This window comes from Pinus tabuliformis, chromosome 3_2 (genome assembly GCF_031772625.1).
Source record: "Pinus tabuliformis cultivar Carrire ecotype Pingquan chromosome 3_2, CPIR1, whole genome shotgun sequence".
In the NCBI taxonomy this organism is placed as follows: Eukaryota; Viridiplantae; Streptophyta; class Pinopsida; order Pinales; family Pinaceae; genus Pinus; species Pinus tabuliformis.
The window spans coordinates 448,870,656-448,893,327 of record NC_142302.1 but is presented as its reverse complement, the minus strand read 5'-3'; the positions used below and the strand labels follow the sequence as shown (position 1 = coordinate 448,893,327).

General features: G+C 39.5%; 1 protein-coding gene across 1 annotated transcript in view; it reads left to right on the top strand.

Moving 5' to 3' along the window:
* Positions 1-20,383, top strand: part of LOC149181243 (regulator of nonsense transcripts UPF3-like) — a 28,821-nt gene extending 8,438 nt beyond the window's left edge. Inside the window, exons 2-8 of the mRNA XM_089416524.1 lie at positions 9,598-9,704; positions 9,787-9,882; positions 12,123-12,221; positions 12,337-12,419; positions 19,111-19,224; positions 19,534-19,702; positions 20,205-20,383. Coding sequence (XP_089272650.1) covers positions 9,598-9,704; positions 9,787-9,882; positions 12,123-12,221; positions 12,337-12,419; positions 19,111-19,224; positions 19,534-19,702; positions 20,205-20,368 — 832 coding nt within the window. The 3' untranslated portion in view covers positions 20,369-20,383. The remainder of the gene's footprint in view (positions 1-9,597; positions 9,705-9,786; positions 9,883-12,122; positions 12,222-12,336; positions 12,420-19,110; positions 19,225-19,533; positions 19,703-20,204) is intronic.
* The last annotated feature ends 2,289 nt before the right edge of the window (positions 20,384-22,672 follow it).

Here is a 22,672-nt window from a genome sequence, read left to right as displayed (position 1 = left end):
CAATTAGTAGTATGCCCCAATCATGCATCTTGTTGCCCACCCATCTGGCCAATGGGTGCTGGCTATTTGAGATCAGATGATGATCCTTACCAGTCATGGTAAGTTGTATCTCACTCAAGTTCGAAGATGTTGGTGTTCTTGACCAACATGGATTCTTAGCCTTTGAGCTGAGCTATTGTGGATTCTTAGCCTTTGATCTGAGCTATTGTAGATTCTTAGCCTATGCGCTGAGCTCTTATGGTTTCTTAGTCTTATTGATTGAGCGAAATTCATTCTGGGTGGTAGCATGAGTCTCCCCAATGGTATTTGTTCCAAGTTGTAGCATGTGAATGCAGGGTGGAAGCATTTGGCTCTCCGATGATTATTGGGACTAGGTTGAACCGTTGAAGCTTGAGACTCCCTGGTGAAGGTTTCTTGGCCTTCATTTGGACGAGCTTGGATTCAAAGTGGTAGCAGTAACTCCCCTGCCATGAGTATTCTTCTTTAGATTCGAGAATGTTCAACATGAGTCATGAATCATGATGATTTGGCAGGTACAACAATTTTGGCTTTATTGATGGAAATTCCTCCCTAGTTGAGAGGTAGTGTTGAATTTTTGAGCAATTAGGGAGAAATTTCCCTATAAATCATTTTATGTGGTTAACCCCTTTCACCCTTGAAGCGAATTATTTCTCAAGAGAAAATTATTTTTCATAAGAGCAAAAGTTAAATATTTTATAAAGTAATTAGACATGTGCAAAATAAAATCACTTAAGTGATTCAATTAGACGTGCAAAATAAAATCACTTTATCTATTTCGAATGGATCACTCTAGGAGCTTCCAAAACTCTTAATTTGAGGAAGGGATTTTGCCTTAAAGATTTTTATATATTGAAGAGAAGCCTTCATATGCAACACATCGAGTTCTCTTTCTTGCTTTGGTGATCTATCTCTCACATCAGTAATTTATTTCTCTTATTATCAATAGCAGAGCTATTGCATATTTGTAGATCTCTTATCATCATTGGCAAATCTCTTATTATCATTCGCAGATCTATTGTATATTTGTAGATCTCTTATCGTCATTGGCAAATCTCTTATTATTAGTAGCATATCAATTGCATGTTTGCAGATCTCTTATCATGATTGACAAATCTATTGTTATTAGTAGCATATTTATTTCAGATTTACAAATCTCTTATCATCATTGGCAAATTTCTTATTATCAGTAGCAGATCTCTTATTATCAGTAGCAGATCTCTTATTATTAGTAGCAATTGTATTGTAGATTTGCAGATCTCTGAGCATCATTGGCAGATCTCTTATTATCAGTAGCAATCTCTTACTATCAGTAGCAAATCTATTGCAGATTTGCAGATCTCTTATCATCATTGGTAGATCTATTGTTTGGCAGATCTATTGACAGATCTCAGAACTCTCGTTTAGCTCTCGCACTAGTGGTTTATGCTTTTGTTATTTGCTGATGTTAATGCTCTCGCTCGAGAGAAGTATTATTGCAATTGGTATTGCTCTCACACCAGAAGATTTAGCTCTTGTATTGATCTCGCTCTAGAGATATTCTATTCTTGATATTGCTTGTACACCAGAGTTTGATTGATAGTATATTGCGCTTGCTTCAGTAGCATTCTGATCTTGCTTTTGGAGAATATTGCTCTCAATATTTAGATCTTGTACTTGTGCACTTTGTTCACGTACTTGTGCACTTTGTTCACGTACTTGTGTCTGTTGCTCTTGTTTTGAAAGCTTTTGGAGACTTATGGTGGTATTTTGAAGTTGTCATATTAAAAAGGGTTGTTACTATTGTTATTTGTAAAAGGGGTTTTGTACTCTGATTATGTATATCTGTTGAATATTTGAAGATGATCTAATAGAAGAGCATTTTAAAAAGAGTTTTCCTCCATAATGGGGTTTTTCCTTGGGTCTTGGACCAAATCCTGTGTCTTGTTGTTCATTGTCTGTCTTCTATGGTTTATGATCTCAGAAATTAAATTTTAAATCTGCAAAAATTTAACATAAATTACAATTATAATATATAAATTTAACCAAGTCTAGTAGGATCTTGGTAGCTACATCTCATCAACGTACTTTTATATTGATTGTGTATCTCTAGTTGGATAGTGATGAAAATAATCACAACATACTACAACTTAGAATTAAAAAAATAGATAGTGATGCTCTAGGAATGCATCAAACTTGAAATATTTCTAATATGGTTACTGTATAAAGGAATTTGCTTGGCAGAAAACCAATCCACTTCAAGTAATGAAGGTCAATATTAAGGTGTTTGTGGCCACCTTATTGTTATTTGTAGGTGTTATTAGGTCTACAATGTACATAATATTTTATTAGAACATAGTTGGAGATAATTGGACACCATTAAGATGACTTATTAATTTATATTTTTTTGGGTTTTCATTTCTTTCGTTTAATGTGCCTGTTGGGTGAGTATTTTAACATGTCACACCTAATTTTTTCCAATGAAATTTACATCCTGGGAATCCCGCCTTTTGAGAATGCTACCCATGGTAAATTGGCCGGTCGCAATTTTGGCAACCTAACCTGGTGGGGACATTGAGGGAGGCTACAATATTCACAGAGGCAGCCAACCCAGGGACGCGACCCTCTGACCTTCTCCATGTTATTCTCAGCACTCAACCACTCGAGCTAACCGAACAGGGTATGTAATACCTAATTTATGAATTGTTAAAATTGGCAACTAGGGCCAAATTCCATGCGGGTCATCTCATTTATGGTAGCTGATATTTTTCCTAGATTCCTCTTGTCGAGAGGTGTAGGATTGATCTAAAGATCATTCGATTTCGACAAGTATTTATTGAGATATGAATTTATTTGTATTTACTTGACAAATTGTCAAGGTCGGCCAATTGTGAAATGTTTGGCACACATGCCCGGTGAATCATATAAATACAAGTGAGGTTGATTCATTTTATCATCATCTCATCTCTCTCTCCTTAGCTTTCGGTTACACAAGGAGCAACGCACACGTGGGAAGGAGGAGGACACAAAAGCTATTGAAGGTCTCTTTGACTAGTGTTGACCTTAGAAGAGTGTGGTTTTGGTGTCGTTGCTTCTCCTAGGCAGGGTGCATTTTTTGGCACGAAAATCAAGACAATCTGACCTCAAGTTTGACCAGCATTGACTGCCCTAGTTTGGGGCAGGAGGTTGATTTCAGTGAATTGCAGTTTGACTGTGTATTTGGGGCTATTTAAGGGTTGATTCTTCAAGTTGTTCAAAGACTAATTGATCGGGAAATTGACCAAGCATATGTAGGTCAATTTCATCTCGTTTGACTTTTGCTGATTTAGGGTTTGCTGCTGCTGATATAAAATTACAGAATTCTGATTTTGTACTATTTCTCTCTGCTAGACTATTGAAGATAAAAGAAGATTTGATCAAAGGGATTCCCCGCATTGGGGTTTATCGCTGGCTAACCGCCACATCTTGTGTCTCTTGTCTTGGCTTGTTTTCTGTCGATCGTTTAATGTTCTATCTGCACTTTACTTAATGTATATGTGATTGCTAATCAGTGGTTAATAAGAAGAAAATAAGTAAATTGCTCTAAGCATAGAGCATACCATAATTTAACATGGTATCAGAGCTGAGGTGAAGACAAAGCCCAAGCAAGAGCAATCACCGAAGGTTAGCAAGGCTATCTTAAAAACTACATGGTGTCCTCAACACTCTTCCTCGCCGAAGACAAGCTCCGTGAGAAGTCTGACTATCACGGATGGAAGATGTCTCTCAATCTGACTTTAGAAGATCAGGGAGTGTTGGACCATATGAGAGGCAATATTGTTGCGCCACCATCAAATGCATCTGCTGCTGCCAGAAGCAAGTGGACCAAGGGAGACTTCAAAGCAAAGAAGATCATCCGGGACTCTATCGACAAGCGCCTGGTGGCCTGTGTTTCCAAGCTAACCACCTCCAAGGAAATCTACGATAGATTGGTGAGTTTATTTAAAGTGAATGATGCAAATCAAGTTTTGTTCCTTAGAAATACGCTGAAGGAAATTAAGAAGGGCAAAGATGAGAGTATGCAAGCATATTTCTTAAGGATCACTAAGATCAAGCATGATATCCTATCTATCGGGGAAGTAGTTCCTGACAGGGAAATGAATATCACAACTCTTGGTGGACTGCCATCTGAATGGTATATATGGAGGACTACTCTTCTCAACAATAATGTCATCCCAGGATTTGAGGCACTAATGGCTAGATGTATTCAAGAAGAAACAAGGATGGAAGAGCAAGAAATGCCCGCACTTAAAGGAAATCCCTCTTCCTTTTCTTCTCATGCGAAAAGAAGAAACAACACTGGGGCTAAATCCAAAGGAAAGGCTGGACCAAAGGGTGGAAGAAAAGGATGATGTTACAATTGCAACAAAATGGGCTACTATGCGAGGGAGTGCCCTGATAAGAGGGACTCACACCATGACGATGATCAAAATCACTCTCAAGGCAATCAAAGAAATGGCAGGTCCAATGGCAGAGGTAAAAGAAATGTCGGAAATCAAGGAAGAGGACAACCCTTCAAGAAGGCAAGAACCTTCAGGTATGAATCTAACGTTGTTAACAATAAGCAAGATGAATATTGTCTACCAGTAGCCCTCTCTACTACTGCTCCCACGGACTCGCTGGGAAATTGGCTTATTGATAGTGGTGCCTAAGGCACTTCACTGGTTTCAAAGAAGCTCTCTCTAATCTGATAGAGAAGGAGACCGACCTGGAAATTGTTCTTGGGGATAACGCAAAATATCCTGTGAAAGGTGTAGGGAATGTCACTCTTCAATTGAATCAGGGTAATACAATTCATTTGCAAGAAGTCTTATATGTACCTGATCTCAAAAAGAACTTGGTTTCTGTTTTGGCAATGGAAGACAAAGGCTATAAGGTGACCTTCATTGATGGCAAAGTACGTGTATGGAAAAAGAATTTTAAAGAAGCTTTCACTCTTGGGTTTCGAGTTGATTCATTATATCAGGTCAGAGGAAGTCCGCTGGGTGTCATGTCTTGTGACACATCACTTCAGTCCGAACTTATGGCATTGGAGGTTTGCTCACCTTCATTATAAAGCTCTACCCAATGCAAGACAAATGGTGACAGGGATGCCTGAGTTCCGAGTGGAGCAAGAAGGTGTATGTCTTGGATGTGCCAAAGGGAAGCTCAAAAGGGGACCATTCCCCTCAAGCCAAAGCAAGACCTCCGATATATTGAAGTTGGTTCACTCAGACATATCTGGTATGATGCCTGTAAACACCTTGGGAGGATATTTATATTACCTCACTTTTATAGATAACTATTCTCGCAGGACTTGGATATACTTCTTGAAAAAGAAGGATGAAGTGTTCACTTGGTTTTGTCACTTCAAAGCCTTGATTGAGAATCAAACCAAAAAGAAAATCAAGATATTAAGGACTGATAATGGGACTGATTATGAATCCAATGAGTTCCATGACTTTTGCAAAGAGGCTGGCATTAAGAGGGAGACTACAACACCATATACTCCTGAGTAGAACGGTGTGGCGGAAAGGAAGAATCATACGATTGTGGAAACCATCTGTGCTATGCTCCATGATCAAAGACTTCCGAAGTTTCTATGGGCTGAAGTTGTGAATACCGCCGTATATGTGCAAAACTGATGCCCTCAGCAAGCATTGGGTTCCAAGACTCCTGTAGAGATGTTCATTGGTAAGAAACCTGGCGTATCTCATTTTAGAATTTTTGGAAGTTGTGTATATTTTCATGTGGCGAAGGAGAAAAGGAATAAGTTGGGTGCATCTGGAAAGAAAGGAATCTTCGTGGGCTATAGCGAAAATACCAAGGGCTATAGAATCTATGTGGCTGGTCAAAAGGAAAGCTCTTAGCAAAGTTGACAATCTTCCTACTCAAAGGGGATCTAAAGAAGTTGACACTAGGGAACCGAAGGAAAAGGAATGAGGCGATGCTCGATGTGGAAGAATCTATGGATCCTATTGATCCCCCTCTTGCAAGAGCCTTCCTCTTCTAGGAAGAGGCCTTCATGGCTTAGGGGGACACTGGATGATGCTGAAGGACACATTGCACCAAGAGGGACTTTCTGCGGATGTAAGAAACCGACCAGGTATCAGGGATACTTGACCATCATGAGCACGATCATCCAAAATGAGCCTTCATCATTTGCAGAAGTTGTCAAGCATCAAGTATGGAAGGATGCTATGACTGAGGAATATGAGTCCATCATGAAAAACGATGTGTGGGATGTGGTCCCCAAACCCTAGGACAAAGTAGTTGTCACTTCGAAATGGCTTTAAAAGATAAAGCATGCAGTTGATGGAAGTGTAGAAAAATATAAGGTTCGTTTTGTCCCTCGTGGCTTCTCTTAGAAGAAAGGTATAGACTATGACGAGATATTTGCACCTGTTGCCCGATATACCACCATCTGCTCGATCATAGCCCTTGTTGCTTTGCAAGGATGGAACCTACATCAGATGGATGTCAAGACCACATTCTTGCATGGTTCGATCAAAGAGGAAGTCTATGTGGAGCAACCCGAAGGATTTGAGATTCATGATCGGGAATCTCACGTGTGCAGGTTGAAGAAAGCCCTCTATGGGCTAAAATAGGCACCCCGAGCGTGGTCTGAGAGGATCGATAACTATCTGATGAAGCTAGGATTCACTAGGAGTGAAGCCGACCCTAACCTTTACTTTAAGGTTGAAGATGACAAACCTCTCATACTGGTGTTGTACGTTGACGACCTCTTTCTAACAGGTGTAGACCCTCTCATTCTCAAATGTAAGAGGGACTTGGCTTTTGAGTTCGAGATGAAAGACCTAGGACTGATGCACTATTTCCTAGGACTGGAAGTCTAGTAGAAACTAGGGGAGATTTTCCTATCTCAAGGAAAATATGTGGTGAAAATATTAGATAGATTCGGTATGGGGGACTGCAAGCGTGTGACTACCCTGATGGAGCTTGACTTCAAGAAGTTAAGTGGTAGTGCTGTCAGAGCTGTTTTACAAAATGCTACCGAGTATCATCAACTCGTTGGAGCATTGATGTTCTTGGTGAACTCCCGTCCAGATATATGCTTTGCAGTCAACACGTTGAGTCAAACATATGGTTGAGCCTCACCACACACATTGGATTGGTGCCAAGAATCTGTTGAGATATCTCTGTGGCACAATCACTCATGGGTTGAGATACACTGCGGAGATGTGAGACTACTTGGATATACCGATGCTGATTAGGTAGGCAGTGTGGTGGACCGAAAGAGCACTTTCGGGAGCAAAAGTCGGTGGCTTTGAGCACCGCCAAGGCAAAGTACATTGCTGCTAGTATGGCCTCTTGTGAGGCTGTCTGGTTGTGGAAGCTTTTCAGTGAGCTGTTTGATTTCACATTGGATACTACTGTGATCCTGTGTGACAACCAGAGCGGGATTCGTTTATCAGAGAATTTCGTATTTCATGATCGCTCCAAGCACGTCGATATCGGGTACCACTATATCCGGGATATGGTACTGCGGGGAGCAATAAGGTTCCAGCATATCGGTACAGATGAACACGTCGCTGACATTTTGACGAAGCCCTTGGAAAAGGTCAAATTCTTGACTTTTCGAAAACGACTTGGTGTTGTTGAGAGACCCTCTTATGAGGTTCGTGTATGATGCATATATTGAGCTCTGGGAGCTCCAGGGGGCGCGGGGTACTTCTTGGAGCAACATGCGACCACAGGGCGACTCGCCATCCCTTAGTGGTGCACTATGTACAGGGTGAAAGGTTCAACCTTCCCCTGTGACATCCCGTGGCGACTGTAGGATAGGATGATTAGTTCTCCTGTGGGCCAGGATGATTAGTTCTCCCGTGGCGACTGTAGGACAGGATGATTAGTTCTCTTGTGGGCTAGGATGATTAGTTCTCCCGTGGCGACTGTGGACATGATGATTAGTTCTCTTGAGACGACTATTGGACAGGATGATTTGTTCTCTTGTGGATAGGATGATTAGTTCTCCTGTCGAGGCATCCTACCCATGCAGTCTAGGACTCATGAAAAGTACTTCTCATCTGATCAATGAGTAGGGAAATGGGGTTAGGGACCATTAGTAGTACTATTGATGGACGCATCGTTGTATCTATCGTACTCCCTATGCTAGGATGACCTCCATTGATCTGAGATCAATGATGCTGATCTGAGATCAGTGAGAGTGGTATGACACTCTGAGATTGACTTCGGGTCAGTGGAGGATGGTATGATATATCCTCGATCATTTCCTCTTCATCGTAGCAGAGCAGAACAGAGCAGAGCAGAGCCAACAACGCAAGGCAGTGCATTTGATGGCTGGGACAGTACCGACAGTCAAACGGATTAGCAGATGGAGTTCTCCTTAGTTGAGAGGGAGTGTTAAAATTGGCAGCTAGGGCCAAACTCAATGTGGGTCATCTCATTATAGCAGCTGATATTTTTCCTAGATTCCTCTTGTCGAGAGGTGTAGGATTGATCTAAAGATCATCCGATTCTGACAAGTATTTATGGAGATATGAATTTATTTGTATTTACTTGACAAATTGTCAAGGTCGGCTAGCAGTTAAATGTGTGGCACACATGCCTAGTGAATCATATAAATACAAGTGAGGTTGATTCATTTTATCATCATCTCATCTCACTCATTTCTTCTCTCTCTCTCTCCTTAGCTTTGGGTTACACAAGGAGCAGCTCACACGTGGGAAGGAGGAGGATGCAGTAGGGCAAGGAGGACGCAGAAGCTGCTGAAGGTCTCTTTGACCAGCGTTGACCTTAGAAGAGTGCGGTTTTGGTGTGGCTGCTTCTCCTAGGCAGGTCACATTTTTTGGCATGAAAATCGAGGCAATCTGACTTCAGGTTTGACCAGTGGTTGACTGCCCTAGTTTGGGGCAGCAGGTTGACTTCAATCAATTGCAGTTTGACTGTGTATTTGGGGCTGTTTAAGGGCTGATTCTTCAGGCTGTTCGAAGACTAGTTGACCGGGAAATTGACCAAGCATATTGGAGGTCAATTTCATCTCGTTTGACTAAGTTTGACTTTGCTGATTTAGGGTTTGCTGCTGCTGATATAAAATTACAGAATTCTGATTTTGTACTATTTCTCCCTGCTAAACTATTGAAGATAAAAGAAGATTTGATCAAAGGGTTTTCCCGCATTGGGGTTTGTCCTTGGCTAACCGCCACATCTTGTGTCTCTTGTCTTGGCTTGTTTTCTGTCGATCATTTAATGTTCTATCTGCACTTTACTTAATGTATATGTGATTGCTAATCAGTGGTTAATAAGAAGAAAAGAAGTAAACTGCTCTAAGCATAGAACATACCATAATTTAACATAAACTTAGAAATTAACTGACTTTCATGGAGGACTTGTAATCTCATATGTATAGGCAGTTTCTGCATATGTGAACTGCTTCTCTTTTAATTTCTCTCCCCTGATTTTTATGCTGTACGCATTGTAAAGCATTCCACTTTTGATATAGTGTTTGACATGTTATTTATTAGAAAATCATGTTCTTTATTTACACTATGTAGTAGTAGTGTTTTATGAGCCATACTGATATTGTACTTTTGTGTTTAGCCACTTGAATCAACCATACTCTCGGGCCTATATTGAATTTAAGAGAGCAGAAGATGTTATTGATTTTGCCGGAGCTTTTGATGGCCATCTCTTTCTTAATGAAAAAGGTTTACCTGATATTCCTTATACCCAATGTTTTTAGGATTATTTTATCACCCATTTTTTGACTTCTGGCATATGTGTTCTCAGGTACACATTTCAAGACTATTGTGGAATATGCACCTTCACAGCGAGTCCCTAAATCATGGATCAAAAAGGATACGCGAGAAGGAGCAATATTCAAAGGTCTGATTACTCCATAAGTTGTAGTTTGAGGAAATTATTGTATGAAAGAGTATTTATCATTGCTTGGCTTGTTGAATTGTCTTGTCAAGTCTTAGAATTAATTGAATACAAAGATTGGTTATTTTCTATGTTCTACCAAGTTTCTGGGATGGGGGAGCAAGTGAATGTGGAAATGCACACGGGGGATGTGTGGGAGGTACCCCCAAATTTTAAGTAAATTAATGGTTGATTTGGGGGGGGGGGGGGGAGTGTGAGCAGGCATTGGGGTACCTAGCATAGAGGCCCATCTCTAAAATTACAAAAATAAAAATAATAATGATAAAATCCCAACATTAACAATTCATCCAATGCAAATTCATTGTTGTGCAATATAAATAGTAAATATTAAACAGTAAAATACTAAATCTAAATTTATAAATGATATGAACATGATTGAGATTGAAATTCAAAAATGAAATACTGTATACATAGATTTAGATTCATATTCTCTAACCTAATTAGCACCAAGCAAAATAGCTAAGTTGCACGAAACATGGAAACATGAATGCCTGGACATGTGGCCCCCCAAAATGGGTACGTGGGAGGACATTGTCTATAAAGAATAAACAAGATAGATATGTAGTTATTTATTTATTTATCTAAATAACACATTATCTTGCAAGAAAATAACTGATTAAGGAAATGAGAATGATCCACTTCGATATTATTAACTCAGATGTTTCCATGATGCAAAATGCCATAGTTTGGTGATCTTGAATAGTGCCTATCCCATACCCCCATACATGATATAATCTGGTGGAAATGCCACAATCCCGCCAATCCTAAAATCTTGAAAACTGTTAAGTCTGCTGAATTCTGAACGGGATATGAAATTTCACCTTCTCCATATGAAGTCTGACAAGGTTGGAACCACTCTCAAACATCTTGAAACAATTGACGGTATGTTAAAATTTAAATAAAATGATAGAAAAGTTATGATAAATGAGATAGTAAAAGTGAGATAAAATAGAATGTCAAAAGGACCAAAAAAGTAAGATAAAAGAGAACGTCATTAATTACAGAGGTTGTTGGCCCAAAAATTTGGCGGTGGGGGGGGGTGAGGGATCCCAGATGTCCTCTTTTTGAGGGGGGGGCACCCAGATACCCTCATTTTTGAGAAGCATGCTCTGCACATTGGGGACATGTTTCCCCATGCATTTCCCTGTGTTTCCCAGAAAGGGGGGTTGGGGAGACATTTACCAAGATGCCCCTGGAGTGTGGGCAGTGAGGGGGTGCGTTCCCCACCCTAGAGGACATAACCACGCATGCCTGTGGAGTGGTTATTGTAACTTTTCCAAATTGTACATAAAGGTAGGAATGATGAACAATTTAGCTCTTTCGTCAATTACTATCAAACTTCAGAGAATGTGTTTTCAGTATTGAAGTTGTTTGACTAAACTAGTTTATATCTCTGATAGGAACTCATGATCCTTGACTTCTCTTTTCTTCAGCAGGATTTTGTTTATGAACTTTGTTTCGTTAGCAGTAATATCTGTTGGAAACAAACACTATAGTTGGGCTTCGTGACTTGTGCTTTGGTGAATTGAGAGGTCTCTCTTCTGTTTGCCCGTCCTGGAACCTTTGATTCTGACTCGTACAATTTGCTTCTCTGGAAAACCCTGTTGCATTATTGTTATATCCTCTTAACAATTTTCAGTACCCATTTTTTTAATTGGTGCCTTCCATGACAGGATGTTAATAGGTTTTATGCTAATTTTAATTAATGTCTGATCTCCTTAGTGAATCTCTGAATATGATCATTGCACTCTATTATTTTAGCCATAAGATATACATTATTGATATGGTGACATAAAAGTATTGCAAATGTCGATTCCTTTTTGGAACCTTTGATTCTGACTCATACAAAACTTCTGAATAATCCCATTGCATTATTGTTCTATCCTCTTAATCATTTTCAATACCAATTTTTTTAATTGGTGCTTTCCATGGCAGGTTGTTAATAGGGTTTTATGCTACTTTTAAATGATGTCTGATCTCATTGGCAAAGCTTTTAATATAATCATTGCACTATTATTTTAGCCATAAGATATATGTTGTTGATATAGTGACAGAAAATTATTAGCAGAGTTGATTCTCCTTTATATCATGTGGTTCATTTATCTCCTCTAGAATGTCCAAATCAGTTGCTCTTTCAACTCTGATTGAGAATTTTTTTAACGATGTATCTACTGACTGACCAGACAATGAGTATTTGGAGTTCTTAGATTTGCTGGCAAAACCTGTTGAGAATCTTCCTAGTGCAGAGGTACAATTGGAGAGAAGGGAGGCTGAAAGAGCAGGTCAGTGATGCTCTATTGATTAAAATTTAAGCTTCTCTTTGCGCCCATCCATGTTTTGTGTTTTATCAATTTCTTTTCACAGTAAGGCTTAAAAGCTTTGTGATGGTGATTACAGCAAGTGGAACAAGAGACAATCTCATAGTCACCCCATTGATGGATTATGTCAGGCAAAAACGGGCTGCCAAGAGCGGATCCCAGGTACTCTCTTGCCTCATATTGTTGCTTTATATGTATAATGTTAAAATGATCAACCGAAATTGTTGGGTTATGTGGAGATAATTGTTTTAACCATGCCTGTCTCAATGCTTTATTTTTTACCTCTGTTTAATTTTAACAAATTGATTGTCATTGCTTTTGGGTGGCACTTTATTGTGTGCCTACGTCCACAAAATATTATCCCAAGTTCATTAAAAGATAATCATAAGAGTATAATGTATTATTTTCTAACGTTTAGACTATTTTATATTATTTGGGTGTGTTCTGTTCTATGCAATCCAATCTCTTTTTTATATTGATAGTATTCCATTGATTTTATTAAATGTAAGTTATAACATCTTTTCCAGAATGGATGTTATAATGTACATTATAAAGATTTACCTTATATGTGGTATTTAGAGTGTGTGAAGCTTCTACGGCAGTTCTTTTTGCATTCTCTTCTCCTTCCTTTCCTTTCCATTTTGCTGCCTATTTGTTCATCATTCTCTTGGTTGTGTCTAGTTGCCATAGGGTTACTTGCAGTTCATTTCCTCATACTTCATTTTGTTTGCATCACCTTTTCTCACTACATCATCTACTTGCTGCTCAACTCCTTCCTTGCAAGGCTGCATCCTCCCTTCCACAATGGCACAAGGGATAATCATATAATAGTAGTCCTTCCTGTAAGTACCCATTTATGCACTTCACTTCCAGCCTACCACTTGTTGAAAAATGTAACTAGGTTTGGTCTTCATAAAATGTATTTGTCAAAGGAATTTTTATTATTGTTACAATGTTATATTAAAGCATGGGTTTCATGCTTGGGTCATATTTTTATTAGTCAAAGTCCCCATTGTGGACTTCTAGGATTAATAAAGAGTCATTGTATATTTTGAGACCCTTTTTGGGATTTCAAACGATGTGAAAATAATTATTTTGAGTCAAAAATAAATTATGTAACCTCCACACCAAGTCGGCCTCATGAAGATCAAGTTGGCCTCAAGGAAGGCAATTCGACCTCATTGGAAGGCTATATATACAAGGCAATTCGACTTCATTTGGAGCATCTCATTCTCTCACACATAGTTCGATATCTGAAGCTGGAAGCTGGGAAAAGTGCGAAGGTGAAGAAGGAGGCTAAAAGAGGTGCGAGTTTGGTCAAGGAAGAAGGGAAGAACAAAATCGAAGTTTTGGTGTCTCTCTCTCTCTCTCGTGTGGGCTAGTTTAGGAGATCGAAGTCTCCTTTTCAAAGTCGAAGTTGCTGTTGATGCTGGAAGCTGCCAAGTCAAAGTTGCTAGGGTCGAAGTGCTGCTGCTACTAGGACGAAGGTTGGATCGAAGGAGGAGAGGCTGGCTTGGTGTGGAGGAGGTTTGTGTCTAGGTTAAAGAGTCTCAAGAATAACTATTGAAGGAAGAATTTTTTGACCAGGATTTCCCCTAGATAGGGGTTTTGCCTTGGCAGAGTGCCTATGTCTCGTGTCTTGTGTTTTTGTGATCTTCATGCACACATAATTTGGTAATTGCTTGATGAAAGATAAGATAACAAATAAGTAAAAGAAGCCAACGTAATTCACAAGTAATTATCAAGAAAGAGAAATCTAACCCTAATCCTACTAGCATTGATTTCTCAACACCGCTAACAATCCTTGCTTTGGCAAGTTCTGTCACTAAGATGCATTATACTTCACCAATCCTTTTGATTATTTTGTAAGGCCCATAAAATCTCAGATTTAGTTTCTGTGCATCCCTTTTCTTAAGTGAAGATTATCTATATGGTTGTAGTCTCAGGTTAACCAAATCTCCTACCTCAAAGCTGCGCTCTACTCTGTGCTTGTCTGCATAGATATTCTAATTGTTTTGGGTGGCCTGCATATTCTCCTTAAGGATCTAAAGAATGTCTTGGCTCTCTTGTACCTAGTCTTTGGATTTTGGAGCCTTGCTATCCCAAAATGCCAAATTGACAAATGATGGAGCATCATACCCATACAACCTGAATGGGATTATCCCAATGGGTAGATGGTAAGTGGTGTTGTAATAGTGATCCTTGAGATGTAGGTGCTTGATCCATGCCTTTTTCTTTTCTGACACATATATTCACAATCTCTGTTTGGCCATTTGTTTGAGGGTGATAACCGATGCCAAGGGTCAACTCCTTACCCACCAATCTGAGCAACTCCTGCCAAAATGTACTAAGAAACTTGTTATTTTGATCACTAACTATATTTTTAGGCAAGCCATGGATTCTAATACCCTCATGAAGAACAACACTGCCACTTGTGCTGCCTTATAATCTGCCGGAATTGTAAAGGAATGTGCGAACTTGGTCAACTTGTCAACTATCATATAGATGCAATCCTTGCCCTATGCCTTAGGTGGACCTGTCATAAATTCCATCAATATGCTCTCCCATTTATGCTTTGGAATGGGAAAGGGCTGTAACAATTCTATAGGAGTATGCTCGAGCTTGTTCTACTGACAAGTCATGCACTCCCTCATGTGCCTCAACACATCAGTAGCTGAACTCAGTTGAAGACATGCTGCTTCAACTGATTCTTCAAGGTGACTCCATCGCCTTGCTGCACCTATCATTGTGCTGCATCTCACTGTGCTGAATGTATACTGCAAAGTATCATGACGCTGCACCACTGTCATCACGCTGCTCTTCATTACATGCTCCCATCACCGGGCTGCACTCGATCATTTTGCAGCACTATACTGCTGTCTCTACACCATGTTGCATCCAACTGTTGCATCTAGATATGTAGCTGCATCCATAATTGCTTGCTGTCCCATGTTACCATGCTCCACCAAGCACTGTCCTTGCTGTCCCATCTACCATGCTCCACCAAGCATCATAGCCTAGCTGTCCCAATGTGTTTGCAACACCGTGCTTGCCACCATGTGCTTGCTCCTGCTGTCCCAGTTCTTTTGCTGTAGCTGCTGTACCTAAAATGCATGCTTCAGCTCACTGTTCTAGGGTCCTTTGACTGCTGCAATCTTTGACTGGTTAGGGTACTCAAACATAGTCCCTAACAACCCTTCAATCTGCCCAGAAGTGTCCTCCTTTACTGCGGTTACCCTTCTAAGAGGGGAGGAGACCATACGCTGCAATTTCTGGGCAGTCTAGCCCTCATCAACAACTTCGGCTTACCTCCTTTTGCTGCGGCTTGCTACATCAAGCCTCTTCTTAACTGCGGCACCCCTTCCAATAATTTGCACTCCTCCAAATGACCCTAAAACAATCCTTATGGCTGCAGCATGACAACAAGGGAACTCGGCCCCTTCTCTAGCACTTCGGACCCCTGAAAAACCCTTCAAACAGTGCCTGAATTCTTCGTTGCTCTTGCCTCCTTTGCAGCGGCCAAAATCAAACTTCTTCTCCTTTCCAAGGTATGCATTGCACTTGATTGGATTGCATCTAGGGCATCCTTAGGACTGCGGCTAGGGCATCTTTAGGACTGCGGCTAGGGCATCCTTAGGACTGCGGCTAGGGCATCTTTAGGACTGCGTTTTGGGCTTCTTTAGGTCAGTGTTGGGGCAGTGTAGAGGTTCCTTCCATGGCTGAGATCTGATCTCCATTAGGGCTTCCTCTCCTAGATTTCTCTTCCACTAAAACCTAAAGCGAGTGGAGAGAAATGAATAGAGAAGTGTGTGTGGAATGACACTCAAGTCATCTCTTTTTATACTAAAATGAGGACATGTGGGGTTTATTTGGTTGCTGGCAGACCTTGACGAATTGTGTTATAACACAAATAAATTCATAACTCCATGAATACTTATTGGAATCGGATGATCTTTAGATCAATCCTACGCCTCTCGATGAGAGGGATCCAAGAAAAATATCAGCTGCCATAAATAAGATGACCCACATGGAGTTTGGCCTAGTTGCCAATTTTAACAACTTGTCACCAAGGGATGTTTTTTAAAAGAAAAAATCGAACTTTCTATTAAGGCAATAAAAAGTTACATAGTATATGCACTTAAGCATTCTGAATACTGTATGTTTATCATCTAAGCATAGAGTTTTTTTTCTGAGCTGTTAAGCATAAAAAATACTTTCCCATCTCAATATGAGCAAAAATGGTCACTGATTCCATTTCCTGGGCCTCCTCTATGAGGAAACCAGCCCAAACAGGAATAGGATCAGTAGCATTCAAACAATATTCCAACGTTTTTGTCTTTGTTCAAAGCAAAAAACATAAACCATTTTAAAAAAGTCTGAGTGTCCACCATAGTAATCCAAATACAAAAAACACAGTTGAGTGCTGGGCAAAAAACAAAAAATTGTTGTAGCAATGACTGTGATTTCTTTAAGTCTCAAAATGAGGAAGATCCGACACACGGATCTCTTTGTTTTAACTTTCTTTCAGACGCATCAACCTCCAGGGCCAAGTTTATGGGCCCTGACTCAAGGATGTTGTTAGAGGGTGCCAATCCTAATGACTAATGACTACAACCCGAAGAATGGATATGGGTAATAGGGAGATGGAAAGTGGTAAGAATGGGTTACCTTCGACACACTATCAATCAGTGCCTCCTCAGTATTAGTACTTCTCTTTCTAAACCACAAGGCCTTAGGGGAGGTCCCACTAAATTAGAGTCAAAGACTAACCTTTTAAGTGAAGTGTGGGAACAAGGATACAAAAGAGATTGTTCAGTCATACAGTTTTCCCCGTGATCCATATTGATTATCAATATGCCGATAACATTAAATGGAAGCACATGATTGCAATATTGGTCAGAGTGCTTGTTGAGAGATGATCCACCTTCCTTCAAGAGGAATGCCAGATGGGAGCAACAAGCGGAAACCTCTGGCATAATACTATGTGCTGACCGTCATGGGGTTGCTGGCTGGTTGGCTGTCAAATGAGGAGAAAAATCTTCTCATATGGGTTACCCACCAAAGGTGGGTAACAGGTCTGTGGCAACATTTTTATTTTTTATGGTAGGGTTAGATGATGTGTTCCTTATGTGATGGCATATTCAAAGAGTTGAGAATCAGTTCATTTCTTTTGGCAGCACATTTTTCAACCCAGATTATTAATTGATTACTTGTTTAATGTATGATTACTAGATTTCCAGTGAAACCGAGTTGGCCGAGTCATTTATTTGAATATTTCCTGTTATAAAACCCATGTTGCCCTCTTTCCATGGCGACTGTTCATCCATTTGCACTGTGAGATTGTGTGGTGGCATGTGCAGTCATGGTTTAATTTATGCTTGCCTGCATATGTACTTTATAGGTATAACTGATGAATTAAGGGATACAATTGTTGTGGCCCTGCTCAGTCCTGGTGAAGTGTCATGATGACATATTGTCTATGGCAGCTTGGTGCAGATGTGGTTGCTTGTTGCAATGTCATGTGCGAAGGTTGTGGCATACTAGGTGGCGGCATTCTTGAGAGGTTGTGAAATGTAGATAGTCAAATCCTCTGCCATAATTGAAATTTATTCTAATTTTAATAAGTTGCATTGGATAAAAATTTTGAAACTGCTGTTTTCGTTTAGTTATGGTCGCATGCTTATTGTGAACTTCCATCTGTTTCTAAATCCAATGTTGCTATATTATGTGTTATCAGTTCTAATTTCACTATTATGATCATAATCATTGACTTTTGGCTCATCGAAGGTGAGGAGTGGCATGTCATACAAAGCATTTGAGGGTATCATCAGCTATTACTGAACTTAATCAGCCTAATCAGGCTATGCTGTGTTCTCTGCCTCTAGTCATCTCAACATTTTGTTGGTCTAATCAATGCTAATTCCTTCATCCCCATCACAGCCACTGACTTCTGGCACATCACAGATGTACGATGGCACCCCAACCAAATCCTGCTGCATCTCTGTACCTTCCTTATTTGTGTACATCCCATGGACTTGCATCCAGATTGTTTGCCTTAGTGATGCTAATGCCTTCATTGCTATCACTGCAACTGACATCTAGCACCTCACACAAATGCACAATGGCACACCGACCAATATCTGCTGCAGCTTGTACCTTCCTAGTTGTATAGCATCCCATGGATCTGCATTCAGATTCTATCCAGTTGGTTGTAGATACTCAGGTTGGATACTTAAGATATAAGTTTTTATGCCTTGAAATTGCTTTACCAGTTCTGTTCTGGATTGGCCATCAGAAATTGGGCCCACCCATGTGTACCATGAGGCCCCAGATGCAGTCCTACTCAATTTTCTGGCTGGTCTTGTAATGACAACATTGGCTTTTAAGGAGCTGGTTAGGGTGGGTTAGGCATAAAGGAAAACATTCACAGATGTTTGTGTTATTTTTATTCATTTAAACAAATTCAATGCTCTGAATGTTGTAGTGGATGATTAGCTTCCCCTTGTAAGGGTTAAATTGTGGGGCCTTTCTGATTAACCAACAGTTAAGGATACAGTTTTCTTAATTTAGTAGTCGTACCTGTTCTTCACCTTAGTAAATACAATTTCATGCTTGCTTCATTTAGTCATCCATGTTTCAAATGCACATTACAATCCCACTTGAGTAGAAAGTAATTTTCTGAAATTTCTAATTTTAATTAGTGGGTGGGCAAATTGAGCTTTTTGGGATTTCTTCATTATCCGTATTTGTGACTATTGTGAAGAATAAGCTACACTGGATGGGCTAACAGGATTAGAAAAGGAGAAATTAATTTCGTCTCAGTTAATTTGGTTTTGTCTTTTTGATGATGCAGCGGTCAGCTTCAAGTGGAAAATTGGGGAGAAGGGCTGGAGGGGCCTCTACAGCTACTTCAAGTGCAGTGGGTCATAGGAGAGGTCCTGAAAGGAGGCGAACAGCAACTGCTACTGTAAGGATCTGCAATTTCTCTGGAATGCTAAACCATGGTTTTAGAAGGATGTTGATGTATCTGTTATGATTTTGGTGGAAGTGCATAGTATGCATTCTTGTATTGAGGTCATTCCTGGTTTTCGATTTTTCAATTCATTGGTCATAACTTTCCGCAAATTAAAATTAGTTGTTTGGAACTTATATTGTGTTATTTAGGAGGATAACTGTACACAAAAATTAAGGGCTCCATATTTGATAATGTATATGCTAATATTTTGGTTGAGCTTGTCTGTCCAAATAATTTTTGCTGATAGTTTGTGATCTACAGTATGTGTTGAGGGATAATACAAGGATTGCAAGCAACAAAGATAAATCTACATATGTTCTATCTCCATGGAGGGAAGATCAACAACACAATGACAGTGATATGTCAATACAAGTTGTTTCCAGGGTAGAGGAACTTGAAGATGGTGCTGGTGCAGCTGGGAGAACTACAGGTAATAACTCCAGGTTTATGTTAAGTTTTCAATGATGCTTAGCTTTCTTTTGTCTGATGCCTGAACTTCTTTAGGATCTGGATCTATTTGGGAGGATTTCTCCTTCTCGCTGGCTAAATATGCCCTAATGGGGTAGGAATTTTATGCACACAGTTTCCCTTGTTAGATGTACTTTATTCTCTGTTTTTCCAAGGGTTGAATGAGTGTTTTCGATGCTAAGCATCCTCCTATACTTTAGACTCTTTTCCCCATTCATAAGGTAATTGGTTGAAATTGTTTCTTGATCATGATGAAAGCTGAGTTGAGTATCCAATTTGATTGATTGGGTTATATTAATTGTTTGTTTTCACATTTTGTAATTTTGAGTTGTTGCATGTACTATCTTCTGTGCTTATTGATGTTTCTTTTCTATAGCTTTTACTTTTTGACTTTTACTACTTTGCCAAATATGAGTAATGTTCTTCATTTGTCTTTCCTGGCTAACATCGAAGAGCTTTTACAGTGTCTACAGTCGAGGGGACAGTAACTGGTACCGAAGGATCTGTTGAAGTTGGGAAGAAAAAAATGTTGCTCCTAAAGAGCAAAGACAAGGAGTCTACCAATGTAAGTACCATTAGAGGTAATTTTGTGTTAGGATTGGATGGCACATGTGATGATGTTTTGTAGAGAAAATTAAGGCTAGTTGTACTAAGTAGTTAATATTTTCTCATGAGAAATCAGATTGGGAGTAATAATTGTTAGCTGCTTCACAATCTATTACCTACAGAACATGGTGAACTATAGCATTTAGTGTTATTAGCCATTCTGAGCAGCAAGAAAATTCCTACAATCACAGGTCAATCTATTTCTATGGTATCTGGTACAAGGAAACAATATTCATTGGCTATCTCAGGGGAACAAAGCCTCTGAATGGTTATTATAATAGCCAAACTTAGAACCTAATATACCTTTGAGCACCCAGCTACACCTATTGCTTTATTGTATTCTTTATTTATGATTATAGTGTAATCATATTGTAATAAAGATAAACATATAACATGGTCACATTCTTATTCAAAGCAATTCAAAGCATATCCATTACATAGATATTTCATTAATGCTAAAATTGTCACTGTAAATGCTCCTATACTTTGTCGTGACTATCACATTTCTTATTAATGTGCAAATATGAAAACTTTCGTGGATACACAATAGAAGGTACATGAAGGCAGATATGTCAGTTAAAAAATATGGGCACCTCACTAATATTTTACCTGTAGGTGTGACCACCATTGATTAAATTATGGCTATGGGAATATGTTTTGTTGCAGTCACCATGCTTATTCTAGATGTAACCAAGTTTGGAAATAGGATTTTTGTGGCAAAACAATACATGCTCAAGGACAATTTGTGGGATTGTTGAAATGATGCTATGTTAAAGATGTCAAAAATGATCTTTGTAGTGAATAAGATGTCAAAAACGATCTTTGTAGTGAATGAGATGTCAAAAATGTTCTCTGCAGTGAGTGAAAAAGCTTTGAGAAGTGAAATGACTCTATATTATTGTCCACTATTGGCCAAAATATGACATTGCGACTCTCATACAGAAAGTAATAATAACAAAATAAAGAGTGCCTAGGGCATTTCCTTCCCAAAAGTAAAATGGCAAATGATAGTTACGAATGATAGGTGGTTAAACCCAAAATCGTTTAACTGATTGAGGAGAGCAAGTCAACAAACCATGAATGGAAAGATGGAGGAGCATGTAGTCTCATCAATCATTGTATGGTCATCAATAATGACCTTGATAATGCCATTTAAAGAGTGGTGGCTTGGACAAAGAGCAGTATGCTTGGCCTAAGGGAGGACAATAGGAAGTCCACACAAAAGTTCTGTAGATGTCCAAAGATTAATAAACTCCTCAAAGAGGGGACTAACCTGGTAATGCATTGTTTCCTTGCAAAATGTGGGTTATGGAAGAATCAATGACTTTTCTATTTGAGATTTTGGACTAGTATGATGTGTTCACTGTAGGTAGCATGCTTAAGGGGGCACTTCCTTGCCAATATGCTATTACTGCCTATACCAGTATCCCTAGTATTTGCAAGACAGTTGATGTTCCAAGTTGGCAAGACTGGTCGAAAGAAGGATGTGATCAATTTGGTTGATCTGGGATAGCAAAACAAGGCCCACCATCAGATAACCTCTCCAAGAAACAAGGTCAAGGATCTCTAGTAAGGATCACCTTGAATTTATGTGAAGACAATGAGAATTCTCTCGTATATTGTAATAAATGAGACAACTGAAAATGAAATGTTTTGTCTCAGCCTCCTCCATAGGGAACATAGTTTGCAAGTTGTCTTGCTGATGGTAATTTGTTTAGACTCAAAATTGGTGAGAACACGCTATCTATGTTAAAATTACCTGTACCAAAGATTTCTCGTAAGCATTTTGGCCTAGGAGACACATAAATCACCTTTTTCTTCTAAGTGATATTATCAGTTTATTATCAAAAGCTAAAGTACTTTTTATGTGGAGGTGTACTATGTACTAGGGCCAAACTCCATATGGGTCACCTCATTTATGTCCGCTGATATTTTTCTTGGATTCCTCTCTCTGAGAGGTGTAGGATTGATCTAACGATCATCCGATTCCGACATGTATTCATGGAGATATGAATCTATTTGTATTCTTGACAATTCGTCAATGTCGGCCAGCAAACAAAACAGTGATTTTCACCCCCAGCTTAATCTCAACCTTGCATATAAGAGGAGGAGACCTTGTGGCGCAATTGCGCTCATCTCATCTCATTCTTCTCTCTCCTAGCTTGATTGTGTATGTGTTATAGGAGCAGGTCTCTCACGTGTGAAGTAGGAGGACGCAGATTCTGGTTAGGGCAGTGTTGACTAGGGTTGACCGAGCTGCAGGTAGGCAGAATTGATAGTGTTTACCAGTGTTGACTGATTTTTGCATGCGGATTGGGTTAGGCTG